This window comes from Meleagris gallopavo, chromosome 1, assembly GCF_000146605.3.
Source record: "Meleagris gallopavo isolate NT-WF06-2002-E0010 breed Aviagen turkey brand Nicholas breeding stock chromosome 1, Turkey_5.1, whole genome shotgun sequence".
Taxonomy (NCBI): domain Eukaryota; kingdom Metazoa; phylum Chordata; class Aves; order Galliformes; family Phasianidae; genus Meleagris; species Meleagris gallopavo.
In genome coordinates, this window is record NC_015011.2 from 140819410 (window position 1) to 140830852 (window position 11443).

At 42.4% G+C, this 11443-nt stretch overlaps 1 protein-coding gene across 1 annotated transcript in view; it reads right to left on the minus strand.

The window, feature by feature from the left end:
- FARP1 (FERM, ARH/RhoGEF and pleckstrin domain protein 1) overlaps positions 1 to 11443 on the minus strand; it is a 189735-nt gene that overhangs the window by 2481 nt on the left and 175811 nt on the right. Inside the window, exons 19-26 of the mRNA XM_010728654.3 lie at positions 10218 to 10348; positions 8056 to 8124; positions 5051 to 5140; positions 4151 to 4233; positions 3667 to 3779; positions 3021 to 3184; positions 500 to 607; positions 95 to 246 (exon numbers count right to left, since the gene is read on the minus strand). Coding sequence (XP_010726956.1) covers positions 95 to 246; positions 500 to 607; positions 3021 to 3184; positions 3667 to 3779; positions 4151 to 4233; positions 5051 to 5140; positions 8056 to 8124; positions 10218 to 10348 — 910 coding nt within the window. The remainder of the gene's footprint in view (positions 1 to 94; positions 247 to 499; positions 608 to 3020; positions 3185 to 3666; positions 3780 to 4150; positions 4234 to 5050; positions 5141 to 8055; positions 8125 to 10217; positions 10349 to 11443) is intronic.

Below are 11443 nucleotides of genomic sequence, written 5' to 3' on the forward strand. Positions count from 1 at the left end.
ACTGAATCAACTCAGTAGACACTGTATCAGCTGACTTTGGGAACAAATCCAGGAATTTAAAAAATGCCCTCTTCCAGAAGAGCGACTGACTTACCTTTCAAATGTGTATTCGCTTTCAGCTCTGAAGTAGTACACGTGGGATTTGAAATGCAGCTTGAAGACATAATCTTTGTGAATGTTTTCAGATTCGGAAGGAATGGTGAGAGAATATCCCAACAGAGGGAGGCTGGCTAAGGGATGATTGTCCTGAAAAGCAATAGTGAAAAGTGCTGTGAGATAACTGCTCTCAAGCAAAGGCAGCATGTAAGCGAAATGGAGAACAGATATGCAGTCATTTAAAGGCTCTCCATTAGAAATGCCACGAAACAACCACTGTGGTTGCAGTGGAGAGGGGCAGCCAGAACTGCTCTGTGCCCCAATGGTGCACCATCCACCACTGATGATGGTTGCTCTCCCTGCTCCCTCACTGGAAACAGAAAGCCCTACTCAGCTGTGTTACCTGGTGCGATTTATAGAAGAACATGCAGAAGTTGGTGAACACCACCCAAAGCTTCTGCCACCCGTTGCTGTTCTTGAATTTCCTCAGGAGGTTTCCAGACAGCTGATTCTGAAACAGATCAGAAGTAGTCAAATAAAGCAGTGAAATGCACACTGCAGAGATGTATGAGCAGATGCAAAGCAGCCAAGCCCCACAGAAAGGATGTTTGCATTTCTGCTTAACTTACTGAATGCCATCACTTTGGCAGTAAGCACAGAACCAGAAATACCCATCACTCCTTAAGTGAGGGCTGGCCGCGGTTTAATCACCGTAAGAACAATGATCTGCCTTTAGAATATGTGGCCTTATCACAAGTGAAGGTGTTCTGACTGAATGAATGGGTTTTTCTACAACTAAGCAGTACTTTGTAATATATGTTTGTAGCTGGGTACTTCCAGAAACTTCCAACTACTATGGTTGTATTTTTTCAATTGTGGCGGCCATCAATAATGTACTGGCAACCATCAGTCAGTCTCGTTATCCTCATCTGTGTTCTTTTCAAATGATACTTAAATAGAACAATGGAAACAGAAAGGCTGACATGAATTTGGGATGTAAAGGAAAATCATGACGTACTTCAGCACCGCAGACAGAGGTCAAGCTCTCAGTACACAGCAAGTTTACACGGGAACTTGTCAAACACACCGACTATTCACCTTATTCTGAGCTGGATTTGGGGTATTTTACAGCAAGGAGGAGGAATACCAAGTATTTAACTATCATCAGGATCAAAACAACTGTTCGCATAACAGCGCAGAAACTAATAATTTAATCTGTAATGCTTAATGCTCTGAGTCTGGTGGTCCCAATTCACCTACTACAAACTAAGTATTCACCAGCCTGGGGTGTGCATTAAGGCCTTTGCATTGGCTAATGCTATGCTCTGCTGACACTGTGACCTAAGTTACAGGCACACTCCTTCATTTGCTGTTACCTCGTCACTCTGGAGGATATCATAAAAGGACAGGCTTTGCATTCGGTACCAGCAGATACATGAAATGGAAACAGGTCGCTGGTCACTGATCAGTCCAGCAGGTAGGGAAGTACAGTCACTGACAGAGAGAGGATCTTCTACCACGGGAGAGACAGAGAGGAGGGAGAGACACAAAGAAAATGAACGGTAATGCTGAAGTGAAAGGCACCGAATGATGTGAGCATGAGCGTGAGCTGCAGACACCGAGCAGCGGTGGAGCTGGAGATGCTTTCACAGAACAATGAATGGCTCCAGTGTGCTCCATGGTCCTCACTGCTGTGCCTGCACTTGCCTGAGTCACGGGAAAGAACAAAAATGAAGAGCAATGAGCTCTGACTCTGGGTAGGGAGGTTTGCCTAAGTAAACATTTCAACAGTTTGAACTAATCATCAGTTTAAAATTATTCAATATCCATTTATATTAAGACCTATGCTTTAGGGAAAAATGTGAGACTTGGTTCCATGCTGAGCTCTTCCACCTTTGCAAAACTTAAGGGTAGAAAGAGCAGAAAATGCATCTGCACGGGAGCACCGTGAGGCTCTGCAGTTAGTGTTTTCTTATAAGGAATCATTTTTTGGATAAAGTTTCAGCAACTCTTCTGCTAAAATCAGGGGCAGTTTCACAAACCGAATGTTATCTGTCCTTAGCTCTGAGTCAGGGTGTCCCCTCCTGAGCAGTAAGGAGTTGGTACCTCTTGCCTGCCTGGGAGGAGAAGTCAATAGAGTTTTAAGGTCCCTTGCACCATCTCCCCATTGAGCACACACTTCCATGTGATACTTTCACCTTTTCCATTGAGTGCACACTTCCACATGATGAGAACCATGACAAAGCAGTCAGAGTTTCCTGAGGCGTCCCTCTGGTGCAGGGGGTACACCCACACACCTCACCCTGAAACCAACAGGGCCCTAAGAGTCTTTCCCTTCACTATGGGGGAAGTCCAAGTCTGGCTCTCGTTCACTGAGCACTGGGTTAAGGAACGTGTATCAGATGGAAACAGCTGTGATCAGGGAAACAAGAAAGGTATTTATTTTGAGGTGAAAAATGCAAAAAAAGGAAAAGCAGATGAGACTGAGCAATGAGAGAAGGTTCCAGAAAGGATGGCTGGGTAAAGAAACAGAAGTTAGTACTACACATAACCAGACCTGGCTGCAGCACATAGAGACAATATCCTTTCAGCTCGAGCAATGACTTAATGCCTCTATAAATGACAGCATTAAGGCCATTTGATCCGCTTTAAGTTTTAAAGACCATCAGCACTGTTTGAACAGTTCTTCTATAAAATTACTGCTCTAACTGATTTTAAAAAGATGCACTAAGGCAGTGAAGCTGTGTGTCTGGACTGATGAACTCGTGCTGCCGTTTGAGGTACGGGAGCAGTTTAGCGGTGTGCCTGAAACGTCCCCGAGAGGAAACCAAGGAACACTGCACTTCTTTAAGGAGGAGCAAAAAGGAAATTGTCATTGGAGAGCGTGTCTGGAGCTGCAGCGCAGATGGTTCTGAGGCCGATACCTCCACAGCAATACTAAAGTCGATCATTGAAACGCTGGTATTTCTGTGCCAGCAGACGTGCACCGTAGTGTTGCCACGGTGTGGTGACTGACGCTCGAGTGAGGTGCGGGATGCACTGAGGTCGTCCTCAGATTCCTGGTCTACAGTAGTTTCATCAGGAGACTCTATGAAATGCAGGGAAAAAGCATCTTTCTTCTTCTATGCAACAACATATGTAATTGGAAAAATTAAACAAATCAAATCTGGTCACAATGTGGTGAACCAGTTTTAACGTACACCTTTAGAAACAGTTTTGCACAGATGCTAACTAGGTTATTTGTATATGTTTCTGCCAAAGCCCACCGTTGGTGCTTTCAATGCCAAAGACCAACCGTTGGTGCTTTCAATGTCTTACAAGAATAGGCACTGCCCAAGTCTTGTAAAACACTTCCTGACATCATTATGCTCAAGTCACTTTTCTATTCAGTGAAACTTTCTGCTAACATCAGTAAGAACATTACAATGGCAGACACATAAATATACACATCTCTCAACTTCAAATGTATTAACCTGACTTGTGGACAGCATATTTCACCACTCTGCTTAGAAGCAGTCACCAACTGTACCAACTGAAATTAACCAAACCTCCTCTCCAGCATTTACTTACTGTTGTCAGGAGGGCTGCTGGCCAGCAGCTCGGGGGCAGGGTCGCTGCTTTTCTCTGCCAGGTCTATTGCCATCTGAATGTCCTCAATCCATTTGTCCATTTCAGCACGGGTACTGATAATGAAAACTCAGGTTTTAATTACTCTCACCCAGGCTGAAAGCAAGCTCTAAGAAACAGTGCTAAGTTGAGCTTCCTTTTAATTCAAATAAACAAATAAAGACCTGAGAAGCTAATTGCTTTTCAAATAATCTAGCTTTGGTTCTGCCTTGCACAACTGCCACTCTATTTTGTCTACTTTGCTTTTTTTATTTTTTGTTTTGGCTTTCTGTGGCTTCACAGAAGAATATGCCTCGGAAATTGTTTCAGAAGCAAATCCCAACAAAACAACATCTACTGGCTCACCTACCTGTCCCAGTCTGAAAGCCACAGAGGAAGACATTTTACAGTTCAACAATAACTATGTAGGCTGTCTCCATCAAATTACCTTGCCGCAACGATTATGGACTGCTGTTGACCTCGTAGTGTTAGACAATGAGGAACACCCCATTCCTCTTCACTGTCTTCAATCTGAGAAAGAAAAATCAAAACACAATCAGACTGTAGCAACTAATTACTACTTAAGCTGGAACAGTGAACTGAGCGAACTCTTACCATTGGGGGGCAGCAAGAGGTGTTAAGAGAAAATCAGTTACTTGTGATACTGGTTATCTAACAGTATGAAATAGATACAAGAACATGAGAAGTTCTAGGGAAAATAAAGGGGGAAATTGAAGTTTTGAAACTAGAAAAAAATATTTTCTAAATCATACTGCAAGAAGGGGTAGTGCTAACTAGGTGCTACAGAGCTTGAATTGCCAATTTTCAAGGAGAACTGCAAAAGGGCTCTGAATGACATACTGCTGCCTGCAGTCTCCCACTACCTCAGCGTTAAGATACATAGACAGAAACGTTAGGAAACAATTTTTCCACAGAAATGAAATCATTGCTAATGATTATTTGCCTCCAACAGTGTGCCTATGAGCAATTGGTAATTAATTACTTGTAAGAATCATGGTTCAATTTGTGGTTTAAAAAAACAAAGATCCAACCTCACAAGAATAATTCTGCATTATGAGGAAGCTGTCCCCCCCAAACGTCCTTTTTCATTTTTGCCATGCAACAACCTTTGCGTAGAAGGTTTCAAGACCACATGCTGAACCCAGCAGAGACCCACCAAGCACTGTGCTTTGCCTCTGCTGAAACTGTAGAACACACCCACAACTTCTCTGAACCTGAGAACAACCCCTTGCTACTGCTCTCACTCCACAAGCAACTGAGCAAGCAATTAAGATGGGACCTTAAATGATCAAGTAAGCATGAATACAAGCTTTTTTTTAATACTTACTGTCATGCCATACAGTGGCAGATGCCCATGGACTTTGAACTGATTTGATGCTGTCAGGCCTCTACTCGTGTACAATAAAACATCATTAAACTAAAAAGCAAGAAAAAAACCTTAGAACTATGTAAACATACATGTAGAAAAAATAATAATCAAAATAGTAAATACCAGAAAACTAACCAGTACTGGCAGTCCTAATGCATGAATCCAAAATCATAGAATGGCCGGCGTTGGAAGGGGTCTCAAAGACCTTCAGGTTCCAACTCCACTGCCACAGGTAGGGCCACCAACCTCTAGATCTGGTACTAGACCAAGGCTGCCCAGGGCCCCATCCAACCTTGTCTTGAACACCTCCAGGGACGGGGCATCCACAACCTCTCTGGGCAGCCTGTGCCAGCACCTCACCACTCTCTCTGTGAAGAACTTCCCCCTGACATCTAATCTAAACCATCCCTTCTTGAGCTTAAAAACATTCTCCCTTGTCCTATCACTATCTATTCGAATAAAATGTTGACTCTCCTCCTGTTTATAATCCCCTTTTAAATACTGGAAAGCTGCAATGAGGTCTCTTCACAGCTGTCTCTTCTCCAAGAGCCTGTCTTCACAGGAGAGGTGCTCCAGCCCTCTGATCATCTTAGTGGCCCTCCTCTGGACCTGTTCCAAGAGCTCCACATCTTTCCTGTACTGGGGGCCCCCGGCCTGGACACAGTACTCCAAATGGGGCTTCATGAGGGCAGAATAGAGAGGGACAATCACCTCCCTGTCCCTGCTGGCCACCCCTCTTCTGATGGAGCCCAGGATACTATTGGCCTTCCAAGCTGCAGGAGCACACTGCTGGCTCATGTTCAGTTTTTCATCCACCAGAACCCCCAAGTCCTTCTCCGCAGGGCTACCCTCAAGGAGCTCTTCTCCCATTCTGTGTATGTATCTGGAGTTACTCCAACCCAAGTGCAGAACCTTCACTTTGCTATGTTGAACCTCATGACGTTCACATGGGCCCATCTTTCAAGTTTGTTGAGGTCCCTCTGGATGGCTTCGCTTCCTTCTAATGTATCAACCGTACCACTCAGCTTGGTGTCACTGGCAAATTTGCTGAGGGTATACTCGAGCCCATCAACAATGTCATTGATAATATGTTGAAGAGTAAATACTGGCTTCCACACTATCCTAGTATTACCTGTTACTATCCCTGCCTTCCTTCTCAGCTAATCTCAGGCATATTCCGATAATTTTCTATTTCACATCTTCTAATATTTCTTTTTTTTTTAATCTCTGGGTCAAAACTAACAAAGCAGTAAAACCAAATAAAACATTTCATACTCTGTGGCACTGTGAAGTAGAGGAAGATCAGCCTGTTTCATCACTGATTTTTTTCTGATTTGTGTGGGAAGATAAGAAAGCATGCCCGAAGACAGGTGTGTCTAACCTTACTCTTCAGTTGGCTACCTCACACTCCACATACTCAGAAAGAAGCTGTGAGGTCTGCCTCAAAGTAGATGACTTTAGGCAATTGTCAAATGTTGGGCTGCATTATGTTGTGTGCTGTTGTCATACAAATCGTCAATCATCACTGGCCATGGTTAAAAGAGGTTCTTCTCAAACATGACAGACGCATCAAGAAAATAATTCTTTGGAGTGGAAAGCATAACTCTCACTACAGTGTTGTACAGCCCAACAGCAATAATTCATGAAGTAATACAGACTGGCCACTAGAGGGGGATTTAATTTTGCCAATAATTACACACGTACTTGGACTCACATAACATTGATTTGGGATTTAATCTCCAAAAAAGATTCTGGTGATAAAGGCAGATGAAAGACTTCTTTGACAGTGTGAGTAACTGCCAAAAATTAAGACTGACTTAAGAGTCTAGTCTTGATCTATTAACATTTTATAGAATATCAAGGAATCATTTGGTAAGAACAGTGGTATGCAAGAAAATAAGCAGCGCATTCACTAGGCTCTCATTCTAGTGCCTTTAAAGCTAGAGCAAAATTCCACCAAGATAAAACTGCTGGTTTTATGTCGGGCTGATTTGAGAGAGTAAATACTGAATGTTCCATAAAATCTAGCATGCTCACAAGTTTTTCTAGACACAGTCTTCCCCTTTTACCCACAAGAAGCCAAGGTAGAGTTTTCCTCTCCTGCTGCACTTACGCTTTCATATTCTGCCCCATACCCCTGGACTGTAAAATCCATTAACTCTGCTGGGCATCCCAATCCCCCCACATCAATGGCTGAGCCACAGCAGTGCTGGGTTCCTGGGAACAAGTCAGTTTTCAGAAGAGAAGAGAGGAGACACCATCCTGAAAATGGGGTGAGGAAAAACGTCTCTGAAAGAGTGGTGAAGGACTGGAATGGGCCACCCAGGGAAGTGGTGGAGTAACTGTGCCTGGCGGTGTCCAAGACATGTGTAGATATAAGTACTAAGAAACATGGTTTAGTGGGCAATATTGGTGGTAGATGGAGAGTTGGAGTAGATGATCTTAGAGGTCTTTTCCAGCCTTAATGATTGTATTCTATTCTATGATCCTTCCTAGTGCAGGAATTTCTCAATCTATCTCCAGGTAAATGGGCTGGAACTGGACAGTTTGTGGAGAAACGTGGCTCTGTAATGTGTCCTGAGAGCATAATGGGGATTATTTTTTTACATCACCAGGAGTTACCCTTCATCTTCTTTTTTGGATATGATCACTAACCCTGGTGCCACTTTCTTTTTTTTTAATGACTCTGTTTTTATTTAAGACCATGCTGCTAGGAAGTATTATTTGAACATGGTATTCACAGTGGTATATGAAAATAACAGTGTTACCTTTGTAAGAAGCAGTCACAAAGAGAATATTGGTTTTGGACAGATACATGTTCTTAACAACCACTGAGGTCATGTATTATCTTGGTAAACGACCATTTAAAAATACTGTAAATCACATTCAAGTTTAACAGTTTGCTTAATAGTTGCCTATAGTTACATTTCAATATATAAATTAAAAAATGCCTTCTTGCTTACCAGGAAAAACATGCGTTGCTGTAAACCTTTTCCAGACAACTTACTAAGACTACCCAGTCTAATGAACTCCTGTAGGAAGGAAATACAAAACAAATAGGCATTATTTTTTTTCCCAAAAATGATTATGATTTGTTAATATGCAAAATTAAACATGACTACTTGATGAATAAATCAATGTCAGCAGCACAAAAAGAGAAATAGATCTGGCAGCATGTGTTATCCTAGTGCAGTCTATGTGAGGTTATACAGTGCATTCAGATCAAATTGTTAAATAATGTTTAGGGATGGAAGTACAAGAAAAATAGCCTGATCTGAATTTTCAAAGGTCTGAGATTACCTAGATTTGTTGTGAACTATAATGTAACCCACCTTCCAATGTATCTGAAACCCATCAAAACATCATTTTTCAGTCACTCCCTCCAGCCAAGAGATTTATATTTATTTATTACAGTCTTCTGAGGGCTGTTTTACTCCTATTGTGCATGTAAAAGGCAGATAAAGCACAAGAATCGCCTGCAGCTTAGCAACAAACTGGCTGTTGAAGATTAATCTATTCAGAGAGATGCTCCTTAGCCTTAAGGTTGCTTTGATGTGTCCAGTCTATCTTAAGTGAAAGTTACTTTAAGTAGAGGTGCCTAGAGAATGTTGTCCCTTCTATCATGGTAAGCTCATGGTGCCAGAGAGACCACTAGAAGCCTTTGCTGACCACCAAAGCATACTAGACACAATCACTATTTATGTTGTAATACCTAATGGTCACCAACGGGCTCAGCTTCACCATAGCCAAGCACTGCATGAACTCACAGAAGAGCTATGGGTCACTGCCATCTGCAAGCAGAACCGACTGTGGGATGCTTTACCACCCAGCACAGGAACCAGGATGGCAGCAACAGGCTGGAGCACTGTAAGGACAATGGCTCCCTGAAGCCATGTTGAGGACAGCTGATCACTGGTCTGGCAAGCATTTCTCCTCAGAGACATGGCATGAGGCCTCCTCTGGGCAGCCCAGCCAACGGCAGCAGTGGCCCAGCAGCACTGCATCCAGCCTGGCCTGCACCTGGCCCAGTAGCACAAAGCCTGGAGAGCAGCAACCTATGGACATCTGACAGAGCCTGCTAGCCGAAATACCTGTGTGCAGCTCTCTTAAATATGTAAATTCTTACATGAACACGAGCACAGGTGTGTCAGGAGCAGCCTCTTTTATAACCCCACAGTAGCACAAGGCAAGGAAATGGCACTGTGAACAGACCTCGGGCCGCGGGGTGCCTTAAAGCACTGCTGTATTTGCAATTCAACACAAAATTCACTTGTTTTTTCCATCTATTTCACAAAATGCATGAGAGGCAAGAATAGACTAGCAATGCATTTTCAGTTGCCGCAAGTCGTGTTTCTGTGTATTACACACAGAAGTCAGGGGAGTGGGGAGAAAAACACTTTGACAACAGACAACTCTCAAGCTTGAATGCACAGATATATGTGCACAGAAAAGCAGAAAAGGATAAAAATTCTGCAGAGGGCCACTTATACTGAAATAAGCCTCTGTTTTTAAAAAAGTAAGGCAGGAAAAATGGAAGCGACGTCCGTATTTTTATAACACAATTAAAAGTGTTTACTTAAGGCAACACTGTCTCAAAAATCATTGCCTAATATTACATGTAGACTAAAGAGACTGTTTGTCCTCAGGGTCATGAGTTTCAGAGCCAGGCATCGTGACCAGGCTGAAGGTCCTCCAGCACAAATGTCTTGCCTCTCTTTAATCTGCTATGCTTTAGCACTGATGACTGGGGAAAAAAAAAAGAAAAAAAAGAGAGAGAGAGAGAGAAAAGGGCAGAAAGAAATGAGGAAATGCTCAAGCTCTGAATGCTGTGATAAATATTACATTTTTACTGCCTCCTGTAATAGACATTTGGAATTGCCTACAGCCATCCAAATCTATATATAAGATAACCTAATAAAATCTGTAAAAAGATAATAGCTTCTTCCTGCTCTGAAGGCTGCTGTTTTCTACGGTATTATTAGGTTTACATACAACAGTTTTTGGTGAGAGAAAAATGTTCATATGAGGAAAGGCAGTTTGACAGATGCACCTAAGAACCAGATTTCTAAAATACATCTAATGCTTTGAAATGGTACTACACCTCAATCACCATTCTGCTACTTACCCTTCCTGGGATCACCAGATTGTCAATGCCTATCAAGTCTTTCTTGAGTTCATGCAGCTTCTGGAAGTTCTCCATCTTTATCATATTGCCATGGAGCTGAGCCACCATTTCGGTAATCTCAGCCAAAGCAGCTAAATAAACAAAACCATAAAATGCTTTTTATAAATTTACAAAAAATATTCAAAAAGAAAGACTTCTCTCTGCAGAAAGCAACTCGTGAGCACCACTCACAGCGTAAACCTATTCAGGCAGACTTAGAAACTCTGAGCATCACCTTGTTGAGTGCGGAGAGTTGTATAGTAAAGATACAGATCATTTCTCCATCTGAAAGTTTGCTCTACTTTCTACAGAAATTAGGGATACTCAAGTCAATTTACAGCATCAATGAAGAGGTTCTACTATCTAACTAACTTAGGGAATTAGTCACAAAATCACTTCATCACCTTATCTTTTCTGGGGGATCAGCTCACAGACTGGCTCCCAGTGCCATCATTTACATGAGCACAACCTGGATCCATCCAAAAGGATAGGCTGTTTTTAAATAAATATTAAAAAAATAAAAGGAAGAAAAAGTCTCTGTATCATTGACAAGGCATCTGGGGCTGCTGTCCCTACCCATGCTGGTTTCTCCCTTTTCTGTTCTGGGAGAAGTCACAGAATCACGAGTTTATTTCCAAGATCAGAAATGAGCCAATTACGACAACACTTATAAAACAAGTGTGGGTCACAACAGACCGAAGTTTTCAAACCCCATTTTAAGCAGATGTTTTCCAGACTTTAGTAATTTGATGATTGTTCTATGGTTACTTTCCAGACTTCCATACATATATATATATATACACGAGGATTGGCATGAACGTGCCCTGTAATAGTTAACCCTGGAAACATGGAATAATCCAGTATTATTTCAGTAAATGATGACCTCTATAGTCTTTGGAAGTAAAGACCTTTACTTCTTGAGCTCTTTCAGGCAGTAGCTACCTTTTGGCAAGCATTTTTACCACACAGACTTCTGTGGCAGTTCTTATTACCACAGGTCAAGTTACCTCCTTATTTTGTGCACTGCTTACATGGCTCTCATTGCACAGCAGCCAAGGGAATACATCCAGCCAGCTCAGTTAACACCGTGTGGCTGGATGCAGCCACACTGAGCACAGCCCCCTGCCCACATCCTGTACTGAGTGACAACCATGCAGGTAACAGTTATCTTCAAATGGAGACAGTAT